The following is a 24,006-nucleotide window of genomic DNA, read 5'->3' as shown; positions in this document are numbered from 1 at the left end:
AAATTGTAAATCAACAATTATAAATTTTGTCATAATATTTATTACATGGCAGTAATGGAATTTTTTAATTCTGTTACAACTAGACACTAGAGACTAAACGGAAAGATTCGGAACAAAGTGGAATATTTATGGATTAGAATCTCAGTTATTATTAATAATTTCTGATTAATTGTACCTTTCTCATACCTTTCAATGTGTGTGTCCTCAGTCTCTTCTACAATTTAAAAAAAAAAAAAAAAAGCCCCCTCCGGTACCTCACCCTGAGCCGCCCCACTTAATTTAGCAGCAGGTGCTTTTCATATTGGACAGTAAAAACATTTTATCTTAACCTGCTGAGGTTGCCTTTGAAAAAGCCTTTGTTTTTGCTCGGAGCTTTCCTGTAGTCTGAAACCCGATGAAGAAGAGTGAGGCAGCCAAACGTAAACACGGGGGGGAAAACAGCAGGTTTCACTTAAAGGGCCAGCTGTGAGGGATGAGCCGACCTGCCTGTGTGAATCACTCTACATTCAAACCCCTTTCCCCCTCCAACACCCTGATAAGAATCCAGCCTGACTTGATCCCCCCATTCCTTGGTGTCTTCTATCAGGAGGATTTGAGTGTATAATGGAGGAAGGCAGGAAATACGCGTTTCACTGAAACGATACGCTGAACGATGTGGGTTGGTAATGAAAACCGGAGTGTACCCAAAGCAAAACAAAACGGCTGAGCTGCGTCTTTAGCGCTGAAACGCAGATTCCAGACTTTCATATGTTTGTTGGCAAAATAGCGCGCGCTTATTGGCAAACACCTCACTGTTTCTAATCAGAGAAGCAGACATGCTATCTACAGTGCCAAAGGACATGTTTAAATCAGACCAGGTTTGCATTTCAGCTTGGACCTGACGGAGCTGTTATGAAAACCCCTATGAGGCCCTTTTTGTTGGCAATGGAGCTACAGAAACACCTGAAACGATTTGGGAAAGCCACGAGAAGAACCGATTTTCAGTCAGTTTCCTAAAGCAGTCGTTCTACACTACAGATGTGGTATTCATTGTCGTGTGGTTATTCATGTTTGCTCTAAATCCTGATTCTGATCTCGAAACTCTTAACGGAGAGGTTAATAGATGCCTTGTAAAAATAAAGACCTAGCACGGGCTGTATTTGGCAATGACTTTGAGTTGAGATCGGTTCATTCAGGTCTTTTGCTCTTGTTGGGCCCTCAACTAGACACATGGGGCCTCTGAGAGGAAAGAGATTTGATTGATGGAATTTGGCCAGAGGTTGAAAATTAGATGGGGCATCAGTATATTGGCATTTTGGAAGCGGAGCTGGTGCAGAGAGGGTTGGAGAAAATAGTTTGTTTGCTGTTAATTTCCCTGTTGTCTCAGGCCACATGTGATGGAAGTAGGGCAGAAATAATGGAGTTGTTTGAGTAATGCATAACATATGCTCTCTCGTTCTCTTTATCTTTGTGGTGAGATTGAAATGCTGTTGTTTTCTGTAGTCCAGCTTCACATTTTGTGTCCACACTCACATTTTAAGTGGGCTCTGAGGTAGTCTGTTGTCTTCAGTCATGCAGAGATGTTCATGATCATTAGAAAAACAGTTCTAAATACCATCAGATTAGGTTTCTTTGGCCTGTAATGATAGCTGAATCCCATTTTGTGCTACATATAAATTTGTCTGACGTTGCCAGACTTTTAGCATAAAGTGTCTTCCTGCTTGTTCTGTACCAATTGTTTATTGGGATAATTTGTGGTCCAGCCAAGAATCACTCATTTAGACAGGAAAAGGCCATTTAACTAACATTTAATTCACTCATTATGTTTAACCCAGTAAAAATCTACGTATTCCGACTCCCAGATGTTGCATAAAATTTGCTAAGCATGGCTTGTTTGAGGAACAAACCTAAATTTAAGTTGTTACTCGCTCATAATCTTCCCTTTCAGCTTGCTGTTAGTGGTTGTGGCCACATTGAGTTTACAGTGTGAGAACAAATCCTACCACTTTTGATTCATTGAAGAAATCCAAAAAAAAAAACTATTCATTCATTTGAAGGATATAAACATTTTTCATTAACTACAAACGAACATTTGGTCCCAAAATATCTAGCCTCTAATGAGTGAGAAAAATTGAAACCCTGTTTCCCATTTTGGCATAGATTAAGTATTTATTTATTACTCATTTAGTTATGTAAAAAAATGTAGTTTGCATAATATATTTGTGTGAACTATATGTATATACATATATTATGTATATATAACTTCATACACTTAATAATTATTTTATATTTTAATTATTTTTTTCAATATTTAGGTCTATATTTATATTCATGGAATTTATATTACATTAAAAAAGTTATTATAAATTTTTTTCTGAATTAATACATGCATTTTATATATATATATATAACAAAAATACACAACACACTACATATATTATGTCAACAAAAACTTTTATATTTGAGTAGTTTGAAAACACAATTTTTCTAAAGATTTTTTTATGTTTATTTTATTATGAATATATATTTTTGTATTTTATTATAATATTTATTTTTAAAATAAATCACAATTTCTACATTTATTTTGACATATCCCATTAACAATAGAAAGTTAACCACCTCTTTAAAACAAGCTAAACAACTGAAATGATCCGATGCTTTAAACTTGAAAGCATTAGTCACCTTTCATTGAATGGAAAAGAGCAGCAGAACTTTCTATAGAATGTCTTATATGTTCCACATAAGAAAGCCATATGGATTTAATGATGACAGAATATTTGGGTGAACTGATGCTTTTTCTAAAGTGCACAGCCCAAGCCGCATTAAAATGCAGAACAAAGGTTTTCCTGTTGACTGATCTGACATCTGACAGATTGTTTAGTAACCTTCTGTGATCTGGTTAAACTCTTGAGCCTCTCTTGGTCAGCCGGGTGACTTGTTTGGCGCAGGTAGCATCAGCTTTAGATGAACCCAGAGATAGATCTTTCCCCAAATCCCCCTTCGGTCGAGCAACCGGAGCCCTGCCAGCTAACTTTCGCTCCCCAGGCTGGGGACACAGAGATTCGGAGAGGACGAAAGGGAGAGAAGAGGTGGAGCAGTGAAGCCAATCTCTGTGGGAACATTGCTCTTCGCCGCATGTCAGGTGCACATCATAAAGGGCCTTTTGTGCTGAGCCTGTGAGCTGCAAAGCAGTCTGGGAGAGCAGAGAGAGCAGTAGGTAGCTCCTGTTAGGGATGAGTCCTGAGCATTCATCCTATCACTTCATATGAGACTGAATGAAGCATACTGTACCATCTTCCACTCGTTTGTGTACTGCAGAGCTTATGACCATCTCGGTATAAATAATATAAGTTTTTCATTTTTACTATTGCCATGGTGACTTTATCAGAAGAAATCTTCAATTTTTAACAATAAGTTTTTAGCTGGAAATAAGTTTGGTTTTTGAATTTTAGACCATATACTCTGAGACCCTCACCTTACACCTTATGCCCATTTCAGTTTTCTCTTTGCAGTTGTACTCTTTCTGTTTCCTCCCACCCTCTGAGCCCCTCTGCTAACTGCCCGTCTGTTTCTGTTTGTCTGTCTCACATGGTTTCTAACCTTGGCTAGAAATACCAGCATACCTAGATTCAGATCACAGGCTCTCAGTTATTTCTTCAAATAACGCTCATTGATGTTTTCTGACCTTCGAGTGAATCGTGGCTGCGTTTTGAGATGAATGGAGAAGCTGATAAAAGAATCCGTCCTTGGATTTCTCATCCTGCCAGCGTTGGGCACATATGCATCTCTCTGTGAGGCGCTGCTTTGATCGCGGGCGGCTGCGTTCAGCATCTATATGCCAACTGCTCTGCAGTCATGCAATAAATCACTTCATAAATCGCTTCATATGCAGGTGATGGAAGTGACGCATCCGTTTTATATCAGAGGGACCTACTTCAATAATAACCTTGCTTCCAACTAGAAGTTTGCATGGCTGTTATGTTGAAGCCCTATTGATTTGACCGAAACTCAGATTACTGGACAGAAGTGCTACCACCACTACACTGAGTTCAACAATATCTACAATATTGGGGTAGGCTGATGATGGAATATTGTTATCTGTAGTTTTAATGTACACACTGCGAAAGTATTCATACCCTTTGTGTGTGTTTGTGTGTATTTTTTTATTTCATGTTGCTGCCTAGTTAATTAGACACCAAAAACTGGTTTGTGCCAACTTTGCACATTTATTAGAAAAGAAAAACTTAAACAAGTAATTTGCATAAATATTCATACTCTTAACTCAGTACTTGATTGAAGTGCATTTACAGCCTCAAGTCTTTTTTGGTATGATGTGATTACATGTGCAAAAAAAAAAATCAAACACATTTCATCTCTGCTAGATATTTCACAGTCTGTTGTATGAATGGTGAAAGCTTCAGGTGTAGGGATATAAAGCATGCTGCCACTGGAGCAGTGGAAACCTGTTCTTTGGAGTAGCAAATCACGCGTCTCTGTTTTGCTATCTGATGGGTGAGAGACTAGGTTTGGTGCATGCCAAAATAACATTACCTGCCTGATTGCACTGTGCCAAATTTATAGTTTGATGGAGGAGGGATAATGGTATAGGGGTTGTTTTTCACTAGTTGGGTTAAGCCCCTTACTTCTTATGAAGGGAAACCTTAATGCCAATACTGCTACCAAGCTTTTTTAGGAACAGTTTGGGAAAGGCCCTTTTTTATTCCAATAGGACTGTCCCAGCGCTTAAAAAATGGTGCATCGTCCCAATACTTTTGTTCTTTTTTTTATATTTTATCTGCCACAACATTGTAATGTTAAAGAAAAGAATTTAAATGTCTGTAATACCTAGATAATTGCAAAGCTAATCCATACCTGAAGTTATCCATACCACATGGAAAAACTAGCATGGTAGCCAGTATTGTGACATTTTAATCAAACTTTAATTCCCATGCTGCCCACCTGCAGCATCTCCATAACCTGTAACCCACCATCTTGCCCTTAATGGCAAAGCACTGACTGATGATATGAAAGTGATTTAATTTGATTCGGGAACATCTGGAGTGGTGTAACTCAGCAGTAGCATCAGGTTCATAATTTCAATTACAGAAGTGGATTGATGCGGGCTTTTGAAGGTGACTCGATCCTTTTATGGTGAACGATATGATTCAGATGATGTTTTTGGCACTGGTATGCCTTAGACTTGCAATCCGACCCAAAAATCGGTGAAGAATTTTTTTGGATGACTTATGAGGCGATTAAAGATATATTTATGTTATAACTGTAAAATCCGGCATGTATCAAATTTGTTGATGTGCAGTGTCTGCTTTAGTGGTAAAGGGAGCCATATTTGGTTAGGAAAAGTAAAGCTTTAACTAACTGGCTTCAGATTCTATAGATAGGCTGTGAATATATTTGCTAAATTATTTGCACTACAAAAGTAAAGGCCCTTTATTGGCATCTGTGGGTTCTTTCAGCATCCGTGAAATATTTCAGATGCACGGAAGTTATTTCGATTGGTTCTTTAAAAACTGTTCACTGCCCGGTTGTTTTGGTGGCTTAGTAGTGCACAACACAACAAAATCTCCACAATACAACCAATTAGCACAACACAATGGAAACAAGTCCACATGCACAACAAAACAGCAATTAAAATGACGAAATTAGCACAGAACAACAGACAAAAGTCGCAACACAGTGAAATTGTCAAAACACAACAGAAACAAACCACACAATTGGCACAACCTAATGGAAACAAGCCACAAAACAGCAAAAATAGCACAGCAGACACAACACAGCAGGAGCCACAACACAACGGAAACAACACGCAAAACGCCAAAATTGCCTCAACATGGCGGAACCAACCCGCAACACAGCAAAATTTGCACAACATAATGGAAACAAGCCATAGCACAATAGAAACAAGTCACAACATGACGAAATTGGCAGAACACAACAGAAACATGCCACAACACGAGAAAATTAACACAACAGAAACAAGCCACAACATAGCAAACTTAGCATAACACAATGGAAACAAGCCGCAACATAGCAAAATTAATGCAGCACAACAGAAACTAGCCACAACACAGCAAAATTTGCACAACACAGCTACATTTGTCCTATGCATTTGTTCCATGTTGTTGTGGAGATTTCATTGTGATGTGCACTACTGGGCCTCCGTAGGTTCTTTATGGCATTGCTGCTGCTGCTGCTGCAAACAAAAAAGAAGTAGAAACTTTTAGGAGCGTAGGTATTTATTTTTAGACATTTGTTGAAATAGTGTTGAAATGTTCAGCCCAGTTTTCCAGGACAGCATTAAATACACATGCTGAAGCTAGACGTATCATAAACGGAGGCATGTTATGACTCAAACTGCTGATTTAGTGCATATGTAACTGCAATATGTTATCAGATCCAGCAGCAATATCATCCTGATAAGAATCACTGGTCCATGCGCTTAAGTCAAAGGCAAGACGTTACTCTATTTTGTTTTAATTTTCTTCCTTGCCATGTAACAAATCCCACTTTAATGAAAATAAAAAAAAAATCAGGTGATGTATGTTCTGCTTCGTGATGCAGTTTATTCCTTTTTTGGTTTTCTTACCCCCCGTACTCTGCTGTGTTGTCTGTGTAAAAAGCACTTCAATAGCTGGCACGGTCCTACGCTTGATTTGGCTCCTTTTCCTCTGCACATCTCCGGCTTATACACAGTCGACATCAAACGCATCTCCTGTCTAAGCATCAAAGAACGGGACGGTTTGTTTCTGTCCCTCTTGCCCTTTCCCTGTTTCTGGAGCTGGTGTTTATGCTAGGATTTTCATTAGCAAACACATGCTAGACGTGCTAATCCCTTATGGTCTGATTTTTGCCTCGTTCTGATGGGGCCCAGCTGTATTGCTGTGGCGTATTTGTGCGAGGAGCGATCTTTGAAAACAAAGTTTGTCAGGGAGATGAATCTTGAGGCTGACAGGAAGCTGGCACTGATCTGGGTGTCTTAAGCTTGATGGTGGCCCACAGTTATTTGCTCAAAGTGACGATACTCCACCACAATTAAATGCATTAGGAAAAGTTTTAAATCAAACCCAGCATTGTGAACGGATACACACTCAGTGGTATGTTTGTGATACAGCTCAAACACATTAGATTAAACTAAATGAATTTAATTTGTCCCAGGTGAAGTGTATTTATATATTTATATTATATATATATATATATATATATATATATATATATATATATATATGTATATATATGTATATGTGTGTGTGTGTATATATATGTATATGTATATATATATATATATATATATATATATATATATATATATATATATATATATATATATATATATATATATATATATATATATATATATATATATAAATCAGTTTATTACTCAGTTTGTTATATATATGATGATTGGTTAATACTATTAAAGTATTGAATTTTTATACATTTAATGCGAAACATTTTTTTTATCACATTATTTTTACTTGACATGAAGGACTTGATCTGTTTGTGCAGAATATAATAGAAATATTAATCAAGTCAGTGGAGGCATTTATTTCTTCTCTTCACCAGACACAAGATGTTTGTATATGTCAGAGTTCCTGTTTCCTGGAGCTATAAACGCCAATCACACATTGTGCTTCTTGCAAACCGTGTTGTTAACATTGTCTTTAAAACACACTTCACAGCGGAATGCCCTGCAGATCTGGTCCATCAGACCACTTGAAAACTGAACATAAACACACGTTCATGGAGTGAGATTCCTTCAGTCTGCTCTTGCACTCATTCATCTGTTTCACCTCTGTTTCTTTTCTCTTCAGGATTCTCAGCTTTATGCAGTAAGAATTATTTATTTTAAATATATGATCAGCATTTAGTCCAAGACATTTCTTGTGCTAAGAAGTTCCCTGGAAGCAGACTTTCACACATTGTAACCAGCTGTCCAGACATTTTTCCCATGGAACAGCTCACACTTTTCCCAAATCTCTGTCATCAGAAATATAGATCTCTATCTACTGAATTTGCTCAGGGTTTTTAGAAACATCCTAAAATGAAATTGAGTCATTATGAAACCAAAAACACTAGCAAAAATGAAATTCTAAAAAGTTTCTGTATGTTCTGCAAGTAAATAAGTCTTTAATGGCCTGGATATGTATATAGGTCAGGCATAATATGATCAAAGTGGCTCAGCATAGTGTCCAAAATCCTCACACACACACACACACACACACACACACACACACACACATACACACGCACACAATCCTTTGGGTGTTGCTGAGTGGAGTTTGACATACAGAGGTGTTCTCAGAAACCCCAAACGAGGCCAGAGCTCGCCTCTAAATCACTCTATCATTCGCCATCCGAGCGCTTGAGAAAGCATAGATTGTGAAGCATTCATGAGGATGAAGATCAAAATCTAAAACCGCTGCTGTTATCGAGTAAAAGTGAGCACAAACTACCAGCCAAGTCTGAGGATCCAGTTCGTACTTTTCCCACAAAATGTTTTCCAAGGTCAGAACCGCAGTGCAGAACATGCTGTAAATTGCATCACTTAATATTGAATACTCCCTTCCCTCCGTCTCTCGTCTCATGCAGGTGCAGTACTCGGATCGACAAACTGATAAAGAGTTCATGACCTACCTGACCCTCTCACCTGTGCAGATGACCTTCCACGGCATTGGGAGCTCCATTCCAGCTAGCCATGACCAGGTGATCTGTCTGTCTGTCTATACATGTCTATACATGTCTCCATTTAGCTGTTCTATTTTATCTATCTTTACTCTTAATGTATGCAGTTTTTCATTTTGTAGAATGTAAAATAAAGTGACATGTATTTCAAATACATATTCAGAAACTCACTCAGACAGATATTTCAAATTATGAAAAGTACTCATTTAAAATGACTGTAACACCAATTGAATGATGTCAGTTGGTTTTATATTTTGCATCTAAAACGGTGACATTCAGATATTGTCAGTGTGACTTAAGTGCCCGAAGGTTTTGGGTTTCTTCGCGTTTGTTATGTTAAATGAGTTCCAGATACAGATGATTTTTAAAGAAGTGATTTGTTCAGCAGGCTGGTATTTCATCACCTTTTTCCCACGGCTTTTCAAGCCAGTTACCACATTCCGATTCGTTGATTGCTTTGGAATACAAAAACTGATATTGGGAAAATGTCAAACCGACTGACACATTTGTGCTGACAGATCTGAAAGCATCATGCAGTGCGCTGTCAATAAGAGGTGTTCATTATGAAGATTCATTGGGGAGAACATGTTGAGCACAGATATTTTATTGCATTGTTTGTTTGCAGAGTTTCCTTGGATATATCTGACTATCCGCAGCCAGTTACTTACTAGCACAGTTTCAGCATTCAGGCAATTGGAACACGCACAGCCATTATCCCCATTGTTAATGATAAGCGTGGTTTAGTGACAGACCAGACCACGTTTGATTAGGTTTTCTTTTTTCATTTTTCTTGCAGTAATTATGAAACAAAAAGAGCCCTAGGATCTGGGCTGGCTAGTATTCATGAGGTGGCTTATTGTGTAGTGTCATCCATGCAGAAAAGCGGTTGCTTACATTATCTAATCTAAACATAGGACGCTCTTTTGTTCTGCCCTTCAAAGCTCCACTCTCTAATAAAGCTCGTTCTATAACCAGTAATAGGAATTTCTGTTGTGGGGACACAGCCGCCAGAGCAAAATGAAGGCAATATAGGCCATGGACTTGTTGTTGCCAAAAGCACTGGTGCATGACCGACTGTTAGGGAGCCTTTCTTTTCCAGATTCCTTAGTACAGTGGCATCCAGCCACAAAAGGAGTCAGAACAATGAACCCAGGGTGGTTCTGGATTGTGACACTTTTTGGCCCAAGTTGCTCCTCTGCCCCACAGTTTGCAGTCAATGCTTCTAACCATAATCCACTTCAGCAAGAATGAGAGCACTGAGCGCATTCTCTTATCACTGTGTAGTTTTTGGTAGCCGGGGACTGGTTCACACTTTTTACTCCTTTGAGTGTTTTTCAGGGTGGGCTTCGTCTTGAATGATTTCTGTGTAAGGAAACACATGGCGACCTTTTGTGACTACATGCCCCAGTATCAGAAAGTGTTGTCATTTTTGATGTGGTGTTAGTAATGTGTAAAAATAGGAAACCGTTGTGCCCACACAACTTCACATTTTTTCCGGAAAGGACTAGTGGCCAAAATCATGTCTGATGCAATGGTCTTTCCTATAACAGATGAGTTTGTCTTAACTTCTCAGATTTAGAAAATCGATGAAAATTAATTAATCAAAATTAAGTTACTTTTTTACTACAGTTACTACAATCAGGCAGAACACATTTTTGCAATGAGAGATGGCTTTCTTGAATTGTTTTCTGTTGTCAGCGAGCTTTTTGCGCGCTCTTTATGCCCCACCAGCGCTCTGAGCTTCTCTGATCTTTTGGTGTCTGTTGCGGATTACTCTGAGTTGTATTTTTTAAACTTTCTGCTAATATGACAGTTTGCTTAACGGCAAAAAAACTAAAGAATCGTTTCGTTACACTGACAGGACTGCTGATTTGGTGGTTGCCTAGCGACATGCCTAGCATCTTGTGTAAAATTTAAATGCAAAATGTATTTTTTATTAATAACTACAATATATGAAATAAATATTATGTATGCATTTATACATTTTATAAAGCCTGAGACACAAACTGCATAATGTTTGGCTGTCCCAGTAAAAAAAAAACTGCCATTGTGAAACAATTGTGACAACAATTGTTGTTTTATGATTCCAGTCTTTCACCTGGGATACCCGAAAATTATGCAGTGTGTGTTATAATAAATTATTATTTATGAAAGCTTGTTTGGAGGACAAATCACAAAGAGTAAACTACATATTTGAATCCTATTCTAACTATTCCACTTCTAGAGAAAACACTTTTTTGTGCAATAATTGGACAGTAATCATTACTATCTAAAATGTTTCAAGCAAAGCATAGCACTTTTAATTAAGAATATGAGATTAACAACTAGGTGGCAGGTGGACATGTGTGATCAATGTAGAGAAATCAGTCTCACATGTATATGGAAGGTGTTTGCGATGCATGTGGGCTGAGGCACGTGTGCCTGGGACGTTCAGATGGACTGTCTTATCTCAATAACTGTGTAGCCAGTGGGAATGTGATGGGGTAACTTTGATAACTTTTTCCTGGAGATTACCAGCATACTGTCATTCAAGCGGAGCGAGGACTATCAGTCCACAAGAGAAGAGTCCTATCAGTGTGTAACATGTTTTTAATCCATCTTCTTGATTTACATTCCTAAACCAGCCACGGTACATTTTGTATGGTATATCTCACAGGATTTTGATTGGACGCGAGCCGTGTGATGTTTCCCCATAGCAGTCCCAGGTCACTTTTTGACACATACTCATTGGTAGAATTGACAGAGTCCTGCAGAGAGCTGTGTAGAGTTGCTCCTGCACTTCCCTGGCTCCTGCAGAGCCTGTCAGTTCTCAGGGCCCAGGGCCCTGCTCTTTCTCACTGCCGATGAAGGCCTCAAGCCCCCATATTCTGACGCCCCTCCTGCCCTGATCCTTGGCCCTCCATGTGCATTCCTGGAGGGCCTGGGCGTCTTAGATATACAGCTGAGCGCCCCCGCCGACCCCGTGCCAGCTACGCAATGCCATCTGCCCAACATATGTTTGCATTCACTCGTCTGCCTTGAGCAACAACGAACTGACTGGCGGCCAAAATACATACTTAGCCGCACGTCTTTTTTGGTTAATGTCTTTTTTGAATGCAATTGATTCGGTTAATCATTTTTTGTGTCATTGTTAGTGCGGTTGTGAAAATAGTACTTCAAAAGTAGCTTGAACTGGTCCAGCACGTTGATCCCAGAGTGTTTGATTCCAGGAACGGCGTGTCCATTTTTGGCTTGTTAGGGCCTTTAAATTGTCCATGTTCTACAGAGCTGAAGTAACATAAGTGTCAGCCCTCAGCGGCAACAAACATGTCAAAGCGGGTAGCTCACAGAGCCCTGCACGAGGTGTTGCTTATACAACATGGAGGCCCTGAAATCGAATGTGACAGGGCGAATTTGGCTGCTGCTGCGTGTGCATGCTGTGCTCAGCTGGCTGCTCTTTTCCCAAGAGCCTTTGCATCCAGCCTTCAAGCTGAGGCCTGGGAATAGTGCAACCTCATACATCAGGGGAGTTGGCAGTTTCTGAAGTTCTCAAATGAAGACTAAGAGCTGACCGGCAGAGGCCAGAAGTTCTCGAAACTCAACTACGAGTTGGCTGCTCTCTGTTTTTAGTCCTATAGAAAAAAAATATAATAGCCGTTTGGCAGGCTGTTTCAAGAGTTGGCCTCGTCAGAATGGATATTTCACCCAAAATGAAATTTCTGCCCTGAACTTGCTCGAATAAGAAGATGCTTTTAAGCAGTCTTTCAGTTATTTTTGTCAATACAAAGAGATTCGGTGAGGTTTAAAATACCCCATTGACTTTCACTGACAAATAACAATATTTTACTAAAATACATTTACGTTTATTAATTGAGTTGATGTTTTTTATCCCAGAAGCATCCAGTAAAGGATGCAAGATCAGTAGTTCACCCAAAAATGTTGTCCCTATTTGCTCATCCTCATGTTGTTCCAAACCTGTATGACTTAATTTCTCTTGTTGAATATAAGAGATGATATTTTGAAGAATGTTTGTAATCAAAAAGTTTATGGCCTTCATTGATTTCCATAGTATTTCTTTCCTTAGTATAGGAGTCAATGTGAACCAAAAACTTTGGCTCTTTAAAATATCTTTTGTGTTCAACATAAGTTATACACATAAGAGGCTAAATAATGACAAAGTTTTCATTTTTGTGTGAACTATTCTTTCAAGGAGGCAGTAACATGTGAAGTTTTAGCGAAGTTTTTTAACATCACCCAGAATAGCACAAGCTACAACAGAATCAAGCTACATTCTTTTGTGTCCCATGGAATAAGCTTCCTTTTTCTCTTAAGTTTCAGCCACATTGTTTCACTTCAGTCTGTGGGAAGCATAAAAAGCAAGAAACTTTTTTTTTTTTTTTTTTTTTTTTGCTTAACCGTAAAGACAGTTTCTCCTGGTGTCCCACAACATCTTCGCTTTGACTTCCTAACAGAACTGAGACATTGTTCTCGAGCAATTAATTTTAGCCCTTGGATCTTGTATGTTTCATTATGTGCTTGTTTGTTTGCAACAGGAAGCCCGTTCATGGTGAGAATGCGTTCCACTTGTTGGGAAATGGCTCTTTCATTATGACAAGCGAGGAGAAAGTGATTGTGCGACAATTCGGACACCTGTTGAGAGGATGGGCAGCTATTGACAGGCCTGATTCATGGCCAAGAGGCTGCTGTGTCCGTCTTCAGAAGATCTCCCGCCGGGTGCTGGGCCGTTTGAAGTCTCATCCGGCCCAGGGCTGGAGACGTTAGTACAGCAGGCCGCCTCTGTCAGGGGTCTCGGCATGTTACTCAACTCGGCAGCTGTTCTCGTCTTCTCTCTTTGACACGGACTAAGCCTTGCATAATGTCTCTGTCGCCTACGACGGCACCTGTACAAAATCTGTTTACGTAAAAGCACAACCAAAAGGGTCTTACCTAATCTACATTGTTTGGTTAGGAGGATTATTTTTCGAAGAGGATTATTTTTCCAAGGCTGATTGTGTTTTTAAAGTCCACTAAGCAAAGACCTGTTAATTGAATTGCGTGATGAGGGAAAAGTTCACATTAGATTTAAAAAAGCTGATCTTATGCTAAGGATAGGCTCTAGCAATATTAAAAAGGCTTAGGACAAATTAAGCTAAATTCTGTGGTAAATTCTAACAGACATTGATTAAGTTATTGAACATTTTTGAATATGGAAGCGATTTTTGGCTCAGGAGGCGCATTACACTACTGCAGAATAATAATAAGGATTCATATTGTATTTAAAATTACTAATAAACTAGAGCTAGGTCAACATTTATGACATTCTAATTATATCATTATAATATCTTTGTCACTTTTGAATTCTTGCTGAATTCAATTGTATTAATGTTCTTCACTGACCATACATTTTTGAATTGTAATGTATCAAAAAGTACAGAAAAAGGAAAGAGCTTAATATGGTAATGGTAAACATAAAAAAAAAATGGAATAATTGTACAATAATAAGAGCTATTTTATGCTTATTCCATGATTGTTGCTGTATGCAAATGCCTATAGATTGGAATAAGATGGGCATCTTTATATATATATATATATATATATATATATATATATATATATATATATATATATATATATATATATGAACAAAATCTTATAAAGGCTTATAAAAAACAGCCTAGAAGTTTTTGGAGTTGGTATTGTGTTGGATCCTTTGTCATGTGGTTTCCTGCAGTTTCTTGCCTAATAGAAGCAGCTGGATTTTCACTGACCTTACACTGGTCACACTGAAAGGCTCGTGTGTGGAATCACATGAGCTTGTTATATTGGGATGGGTGCGCTTTTGAGAGAAATGACAGTAGCAGTAAATTAAATAGGGTGTTAATAGTTTTCTCCACAGTCAGTCCCTCCTTTTAGCAAACACTTTGTCTTCCCTTGGACTCGTTTAAGATGTTTAGTGTCATTTAACATCTCTTTTGCTTCTGGACATTTATCATCAGCCGCTCGGGTCGAATGTCAGCTCTTATCACAGCTCGCGACGTGTTGGGTAGAAAACGAATAATGATAACACAAGGTCGAGGTTTAGTGATACCCAGTCCCTTACCTTCCTCCACCTCCCCAAAGCCCACCATTTTAGAAGTGACTTTTCGCCATGTTTGGAGCCCCTGTTTTCAGCAGGAGGTAGCGGGTTGATCAGCACCCATTTGTCAAGCAGTCCCACACTGCGCCGAGACCCCATTAGCCCGTCTTTGAACGTCGCTGTCTCAAACCGTCCCATCGAGACCCCCCTGACGGCCCGTCGCACCAGCAGCCGCGGGCTTTGGTGAGAAAACAAAGCCCTTCCAATGCACCATCACTCACCCTCGCATGTCTGTCATCTGTTTTTCTTAGGAAACGACTTTCAAAGTTGGCCGCATTAGAATGCGGGGGACCTCAAACGAAGCGTCAAGAGATGATAGGGCGAAGGGGAGGGAAAAACGTCTTTTCTTCTTCCCTCATTGACCCCCCTCCAATGCCCATCCCTCAACAAGCTTTGAATCGACCCGCCAGAGGATACGACTGTCGGGCCACTAATCTAAACATGAACTTGCACATTAAGGGCAACTTGTTGATACCTAAAGAGGCCTCTCCAAACACAAAGGGTTTGATAATAGGACATTAGCACCTTGATGAACTCTTAAGTGCCAGACTCATCGGAGTTAACAACCCACGGTGCCACATTCGTGCTTCCCACTCAATTTTTTTCGAAGCCACAAGATTTTAATCTGAGTTTCACTTTGAATTCAGTTTCACACACTTGTTTGCTCTGGTGTTGAGTTGTGCAATGAGCATAATTCAGTTGGTTTGGCTGTGATTCACCAAGAAGAAATGAGCAGATTTGTGTCAGGTTTTAAAGCCATTACCATTTAAATAATGCTCATTTAAAACATTTATGCAGCCTCGATTCCAAGCAAGCTCACGCATTAAATGCCAAAAGGCTCCTTTTTTAGATTTTTATTGAATTAACCCATATTTATGTAATTTATTTTTATTTCTCGAGTTGCAAAATATGTTTGTCATGACCGTAGTCTTGCGAGGAATGTTTGTTGCATTTTGTCGGCTCGCGTCAAAACTGGTTTTCGTTTTCGGTTTGTTAATCTTTGGTAAAAAGCTTTTGTTTATTCTTTGAGGAGCGAAACAAAACAAAGGCTTAGTAGCAGAGTGAGAACATATGTTTGCTTTATCTGCAAGTTCATTGCATATGTGGGTGTTAGTGGTAAAATGATTATTTCAGACCATAACACCTCCATTGAGGTCTTTTGACACGAAGCTGCTGTTTTTTCGCACCCTTGCCCTCATGTGCTAAGTGCTACGTTCATTAGCACCTTGGTGCCAATGGAGCACAGTGTTTTGCCAATGGCCATTGACTAGTTTTATTTGGGGGAGGTGTGTGAATTTACTTTTTACGCAAACTGAAGAGTGAGCAGTCATTATCAGTTAATTAATTTAAGTCTAAATCAAGTTCTGTGTGGTTCCTTTAAAATGGAAAGATGAGCGAATAAGTAAAAAAAGTCATTATTAAGTTTCATTTTGTAATGAGTTATGAGCGGAACTGTATCGTGACATGCCTGCATATGTTATTCTTTTGTAAGTATTTTTCCTATATGAACCCCTTTCTCATGGTTGCTTATATAACTGCAGAAGTCAGCACTCTTCTGTATTCTGAAGGTTAGAGGAAGGAGAGCTTTATTAAACTGCATTTACAAGCCCTTGGGAATGACTGGGTTTCACATACAGCCCAGTCTATAGGCCTGAAATAGTCTCTTGATTCCAGTTTTCTCACCGCAGCACCGAAAGACTCATTCAGGAGCAAACTAACACTGACATTTGGAGATTCCTTCCCTGAAACAAACCCTATCCTTTGTCTGCTTTCTTAGTTACGCTTTAGTGCAAAAACCAGGGATTGAGATCCTCTCTTAACTTGATATGTGACACGCGTCTTGCGGTTAAGAGCTGCTCTACATTAATCATCGCTGAATGCTTCTCATGAGAGCAAACTTTCAGTGGGTAATTGTAAGCATATACAAGACAATGATACTTGTTGTTGTGTAATTAACCACAAGTAGTAGGAAACACTATCCTTAGATGTGTTGATTTATTCATTTAAAAATAATTTTTTGACAACCTGTAATTAAGGGATGTCCTTCCCCAAATTATAGACTATTACTTACACGCATTGTCACGGCTTGTTCAAAGTCTCTGCACGAGAAGATGCGTTTGCTTTTAGCAAAAAAATACAACAAAAACAGTGATGTATGTTTTTCTGTTTAAATATACTATATATAATTTATAAAGTATATATAAATATATAATTTAGCCCTGTGGGGGTTAGTCTGAATTTTAATCAGCCATCACTACACTCCTCAGTGCCACAATTCCATCGGTTTCATAAATTTTCCATATCCTTGCTTAATAAAGGTATTCATTTCTTGAAAGAAATGATAGTAACAATAATTAAATAAATAAATGTACCGACTCCAAACCTTTGATTGGTAGTGTATATTGTTACAAAATATTCACTGAATCCACTATTGACTCATAGAATTATGCAAGAGTATTAAAATTGTCCAACATTATTCAGCTTTTTACAAAAAATTATGAAGGTTTGTGACACTGAACGCTGGCTGATGAAAACTAAGGCTTTCCACCACATGAAAAAAATGAAAGTATAGCAACAGAAAACTGTTATTTTAAATAATATTAAGTAATAATATTTCACAGCATTTTTGATGATACCTCTTTAAAAAATATCTCTGTCATCTTTAACAAATTCTGGGTAATATTTTTTTGTTTTTGATCAAATGAATGAAGCTCTTTTGAGAGATTTCCTTCAAAAACAAAGTAAAAATTTTTATAAATATAATTACAGTTTAAAATAACTCTACTTAAATGTATTTTAAAATGTAGATAATTTTTTTAGATGATTCAGTCATAAGTGCCCACCTTCAGAAATCATTCTGATATGCTGATTTGCTGCTTGAGAAACAATAATTATTATTATAAATTTTTGAAAAGAGTGTTATTCTGCTTGATTGCATGATTTGTAAGAGAACATCTACGTGTGTCCTGTAGCCCTGAGGATGAGGATTGTGGATTTCTAAGCAGGGGTTCATTAGTCGCCCTATCAATTATAAGCACCTTAATCAGACTTATCTTATGGAAATGAGAGGAGCAATTTGAGATTGTTTTTCTGTCTGTCTGGGACCCCCTCTCATCTTTCAGACATCATGAAACGCCCGTGAACAACGAGTGCACCAGGGGTTAACGCGGATTACGACCGAGGTGTCACACACTCCTGCTGCTAAAGCAAACAACAGGCTTTTTGTGTGTGTGTGTGTGTGGGTGTGTGTGTGTGTCTGGTATGTCTTAGGACAAAGATCTTGATGAGTTGCCCTAATGTTGTCAGGATCCATATATGTGTGCGAGCGGATAACGCTTTTCTTCTATTTCAGTATTTCTTTTAGAGACGTGAGCTGCTTTTCGTCCCTGGTATTTTGGAAATGTGTTCAGAGATGCATGACAGGTTTTATATGTCAGATTAATATACCCTTTGCATTTTCTGATTGGAGGAGGAAACTCTCTCTGCGTGGTCCTATCACATTTATTAGCATAGATTAGACCGGAGGAGAGCGCAGCCAAATCATCCAGCTGAATTGATGATGGTGTTGTCAGTGTCGTCATGACATTTGTTTTTCTGTTTTAGAAACCGAAAGTAAAGGTTGATATATGCAGATGTATGATAAATGTTATCTGCCCGGATGTAAAAAAAATTGTAATATGCTGCTTAAATTGTTTTCTTTTGACATTTCTTTTATTATCAAAAATCATTGATTCAATAATGATAAGAAGAAGAAATGTTTCTTGAGCATCAGATCAGCATATAAGAATGAAGCCTGAAGAATCTTGTTACACTGAAGACTGAAGTAATGATACTGAAAAATGTCGTTTTGTCATCACAGGAAAATGTATATTTTAAAATAGAAAACTGACGTTGTAATAATATTTCACAACATTAATGATTTACTGTATTTTTCATCAAATAAATGCAACTTTTTTAGCATAAAAGATTTAGAACCTTTAGAAACTTTTATTGAATGTTATGACTTTTGCAGGAAATTATTTTCCGTTTCAATACATTTTAAGCATTTATTTTTCATAAACGTGTTGTGAATGACTTTTGGACTATATTATAAAAGCTATAGTGGAATTATCAATACATTTTACAATTATATTGAATTTTAGTATGTATTATATACTATAGTGGAGGGGTAGATTACATTTTACATTTTAATTATACTGTACATTATATTTTATTGAAATTAGTTTCTGTTTGTACAAATTTGGCTTCAGAGGTCTTGCAATATTATGCTAAGTCATATGGACCTCTTTTATAAATCTTCTTTTTTATTATCTGATATTTTACATAAACATTAATCACTTGTGATTGCAGTTTTGTAGCTGCATCTCATAATATTGCAGCATTATGCAGAAAATCTACAAGAAGTACTTGATTTCTGAAACGGGATGTAAACCTTGAATAAAACAGCTCTGCTTAACATCAAGGCTTCTTATCAAAAGTAGGCACGTCGTAAATATATTCCTCTCAGACATCTTGAGATTTTTTTTTTTTTTTCTTCCATGCAGTCCCTGTAACTTTGGAGTCCAGGCGTGTAACCTTGCCAGTATAACGGGATGAGACTTTGAAATGAGATTTGCAGGATGAAAAGACAGTGCATTGATTTATAAGAAGCCAGTGGGCAAGAAAATGTTTTCTGAGGCTGCAGAAGGCCACAAGGTCTGCCATTAATCCCCTGACCTCTGATAGGAGCAAAGAAGAAAGAAAGACAGGCGAAAGCGGAGAGGGAGAAAAGACAGGAATGGTTGGCTCTTTTGTTTGAGGCACTTCGTTCGTCCTTTACGACTCCCCTCTTAGTTTTACTATCTACGATCTAATTAGCTCCGTCCTAATCATGTGTTAAATTGCATTACCTGGTGTTTACTGTCTGTTTGCCATGTTGTAAAAACGTGTGAGGGTGCCTGTAAACTCAGATCGCAATGAATTTCATGACTTTCCCCTCCTTTTAAAGAGCTTCTGGTACGGGAGTTGCAGGACTTCAAGAACAAATGTAACCTGCAGTGTTGGCGTTTAAAGAACTGTGTTCTGCAGAGAGCATTCTGGGAACGTATTATCCATTGTAAATGTTTTTTCACTCAGTGCCAGCTACAATCAGTACATATTATTGCCTATAATCATGTTTTTATATATATATATAAAAAAAAAAAATTCTATGCTCAGTTTACCAAAAACCAAGATGTAAAAAAGTAGTTTAATGTCATATGAGTTCCACAGTTTGTGGAATAAAAAGCAAATAAATAATATTTATTTTATTTTATTTATTTTATTATATTTTTTTAATAGTTTGGTAACAGGATTATAAAAGCTGCAAACTTCCTATAAATCAAATGGAACATAAAGTCTAATGTTAAAAGGTTTGTGGCCAGTAAGGTGTTTCAGGTTTTTGATAGATGTCTATTATATTTAGCTGCATTTATTTGATCAAAAACACAGTAAAACTGTAAACCGTTGTTTAATATTAAAATTTAAAATAACATTTTTCCATTTTAATATTTTTTTATTCCTGTGATGGCATTAAACCAGTCTTCAATGTCAGATGTGATGATTTGATGCTCAAAAAACATTTCTTCAATTATTATGTATCGTTACATTTCTTTTTCAAGATTCTTTTATAAATGGAAAATCCAAAACAACAACATAGAAAACCATTCGTAACATTCCAAATGTCTTTACTACACATTTGATTAAATTGATGCATCGCTGCTGAATAAAAAATCCAGAAAAATCATACTAAACCTAAACCTTTAAAAGGTAATGGAATTGTTTAGTTTGACCTTCTGAGCTTGATTAAAGGATGATTTTAAAAAATGAACTTCGAAATGAGACATACTCTCTCTTTGCTTGCCAAGGAAATACACTGACATTTCTGTAATTCACTCAGCATTCCGCAGTTAGCATTATTGGATTTCCTATGAAATGCCATTATTTGCACACCTCTTATGCAAGCAGAGCCTGTGACATCAACGCTGAGGATCACATTACGAAAATACCACTACGTTTCCTCGAGCACCATGGAACGCTCAGAAATACATATGCGTCGCTTAAACTAATAGTCCAATCAGGCACATGTTACACATTCATCAAGTCCAAGGCACATGGGTCCAAATGTGCCAGGATTGGAAGTACGTCAGATCCCTCGAGTGGCCAGGCCCTTTGATACAAGCAATCCAGAATGTATTGTTTTTTGTAAACACATCTCAATGATGAAACGTCCGCTGATTGTGCCGCACGCTCTCCTGGCAACAAGGTCAAGTTTTTCCCCAACAAATTGGCCAACGTTTTGGGGGTGGAGGGCGATGCAGTCGTTTTTGTAATCAGCGTCAAGCGCCGTGTTTGCTGGGAACGCAGATGGAGAGGGGGCGCCCGGACCCTGCATGCTTGAGTAATGGGGAATCTTGCACGCCATCAGGGATGGGCCCTACTCATTACACCATGCATTAGAGCGTTTTATTGGTGCGTCCCGTTTGGATATGGAGTGGTTAAAGCTTCCTCTGAGGCCGCTATGGGGGGTGTGGAATTGCGTATCGGGACGGAGGAGTGTAAAACGCTGTCTGACTGCAGACACTCTCTGGTTACAGGATACGGTTACATGCATACACACGCATATGCACACCTTTCATCCTGCCCAGACAGTCTGTCACTGTGAGAAAAAGATAGGTGATGAGTTTATATAAGATCACACACAAATATACTAAATGTTTAACGTCTGCGTTAAATGAAAATGCACTGTTTACTAAATGTGTTGTAGATGTTATTGTGAACCATTCATACATGCACGTTTAATTAGAAACATCCAGGACTTTTCCAGTCATTTGGTTTGTTTAAAGTCTGACTTTATTTATTTTGTTAGCACACATTGCTATTTTCGTGGTAACCAGTTCATCCCTGCAAGTCAATCCAAAAAAAAAAAGTGTTTGCCTTAGTAATCTTTATTCCAAATCTGAAAATGCTTCTTCCTTCTGTAATGACGTGCCTTCTCTGATGATTGGACATGAGCGTAACATCCTGAACCACACCCCTTCAAGTGTATATTTCTGAATAAAATGCCTACTTTACTATATCTAACAAATTTGCAGTATAAAAAACAAGCCACGCCCTCTAGTTTCTTTATTTAATATTCTATTTCTCTCAGAAGTATGTCACAATACGGAAGTAAAATCCATCGAAAACGCCTGGTTAATGCAGACTTTAAACCCTGCCCCTTTATGCTCTGCCTCATCTGCTTTGACTTTAGATTGCCACGCCCGTATCTCAACATCCAATCAACGTCCCTGCTCTGTGATGTATTTTACACCGTGTGAGAACATGTGTGTAGTGTACGATTCTTTTGGTTTTGGTTCTTCGCTTGTAAGTTCTAAACATTTTTTTTAATAAATGAGATAAATAGTTCTGCAGCCACTAATCCACTTTTTTTACAGTGTTTTTTTACATTGCACTTATCATTTGAAGCACCAATTTTAACCCTGGATAAAGGTACCATGAAAAAACATCATTATTTCCCCAAATTTATGAAAATCAGCTTTTGCGGTGTTAACCCTTTACTGTAGTCCCAAATGCTTTTTGCAGTCACACCATGTTATAAAAACACTGTAAATCTAAAACGTAAAACACGTGGACTGCCAAAAAGTAATTTTTACGAAAGTTAACTTGATAGTACAGCAAAAAATAAAATGAACATGCGCAATGCTAAAGACATTATGTCCCTGCCAAAAATAACTGGTTTTACTACAGATAAAACAAACAAAAAAAGCATGGTTACTATACCATAGTTAAATCATGGTAACCACAAATGGACCATGCTACTCTAACCTTAGTTTAATCGTGGTATTTGTAGTAAAAATGTGGATAAACAAAGGGGTGATCAATACGCCAAAAAAACAATTACTACATTGTTTCTGTAAAACCATGATTTATTTTTGTGAGGGGTAAACAGGTTGTGCTGTGTTTGTCCAGTAAATAACAATTAAGTAAATGACCTCAAGCATATAAAAAAAGTAACCCAGGGTTGTACAGTTTGAAACATCAGCTAATGAATACCCGGGATTAACGTTAACACCGGGTTAAAGTATAAACAATGTATAATGTGAAACAAGGTAAGGTATGCTTGCCCAGGGTTTTAAACGGGTTAACTATTTCATGTGTGAAAAACCCTTTATCACATTATTATATAGCATGCTAACAAAGAGAACGCCAAGGAGTTCTTCTGCTGACAGCAACAGCATTGTTAAGTTGTTAGCTTAGCGAAATGCTATTGTCAAACTGTAATGGAAACCTATTCTTTTGTTAGCCTCACGTGAGAAGCGCATGAAATGTTGCCGTCTATGTAGAGCACTTCAAATTAGCCTTGTTAAAGCAGCACACTTGGTTTCGTAGCTAATACATCGCACTTTTAAGACTTCAAGAAAACAATGAATGGCCTACAGTAAAGATGGGGGCTGCAATCTCAGTGGTCAGTTTATTATTTATGCAAATGACAGGAAGTGATTACACGCCCCCACCAAACCGCGGTTTCCTCACTGTTAAGCTTATGATATAAAGGTCTTTTCCAGTAGGTATGCAGTGACATGACAGCTGCCTGCTGATAAGCAAACCTCTATTTGCATTTGCTGTGTTTTTTTTCCCGGTCTATGTCTTTGTTATGATGAAATCTATAGATGGGAAGGAAAAGAAAGGATTGTGGAGGGAAACCCACCGTGTGCACTTGTCTGATAGGCTGGATCCTTGTGTCCACCCACAGTTTTCCATTTTGCTTCAGGCAACCCATGCAGACCAGATTATAATATGTGTGATTGTAATATGAGGGAGAGAGCTGATAAAAGATGCTCTGGGCAGAGAGGAAGGGAATCCTTTTTCCATGGAGGCATCCCTCTATCATAGAAAGTTGAACTGTGTGATGTCAGTAGAAGACTAGTTTCGTGATCCCACGTTAAAACTGCAGTATTTCCACTGTGAATCATCGTTTAGACATCAGAGTTTACCGCTTAAGTGTTTCTTAAGACTATACTTATTCTGACAAATTATGACAGAAAATGAAGTGAAGTGAGATGCGTGTACTAAAATTCAATGTCGATGTGTATTTACTTACGGTTTCTTAAAATAATTTTTGTAAAATCATAAATACAGAGAAAGATATTTGAGGAATCACATGAATACATTCATTCATGTGATTCTTTTCA

At 37.9% G+C, this 24,006-nt stretch overlaps 1 protein-coding gene across 2 annotated transcripts in view; it reads left to right on the top strand.

Annotated features, from left to right (window-relative positions):
- Positions 1-24,006, top strand: part of stau2 (staufen double-stranded RNA binding protein 2) — an 89,373-nt gene that overhangs the window by 49,720 nt on the left and 15,647 nt on the right. For both annotated transcript variants that reach the window (XM_043225613.1, XM_043225612.1), the window contains exon 13: positions 8,587-8,700. In XM_043225613.1, the coding sequence (XP_043081548.1) occupies positions 8,587-8,700 (114 nt within the window). The remainder of the gene's footprint in view (positions 1-8,586; positions 8,701-24,006) is intronic.

This window comes from Puntigrus tetrazona, chromosome 24 (genome assembly GCF_018831695.1).
Source record: "Puntigrus tetrazona isolate hp1 chromosome 24, ASM1883169v1, whole genome shotgun sequence".
Lineage (NCBI taxonomy): Eukaryota > Metazoa > Chordata > Actinopteri > Cypriniformes > Cyprinidae > Puntigrus > Puntigrus tetrazona.
Note: the sequence above shows the minus strand (reverse complement) of the source record. Positions and strands in the feature narration are given on the sequence as shown.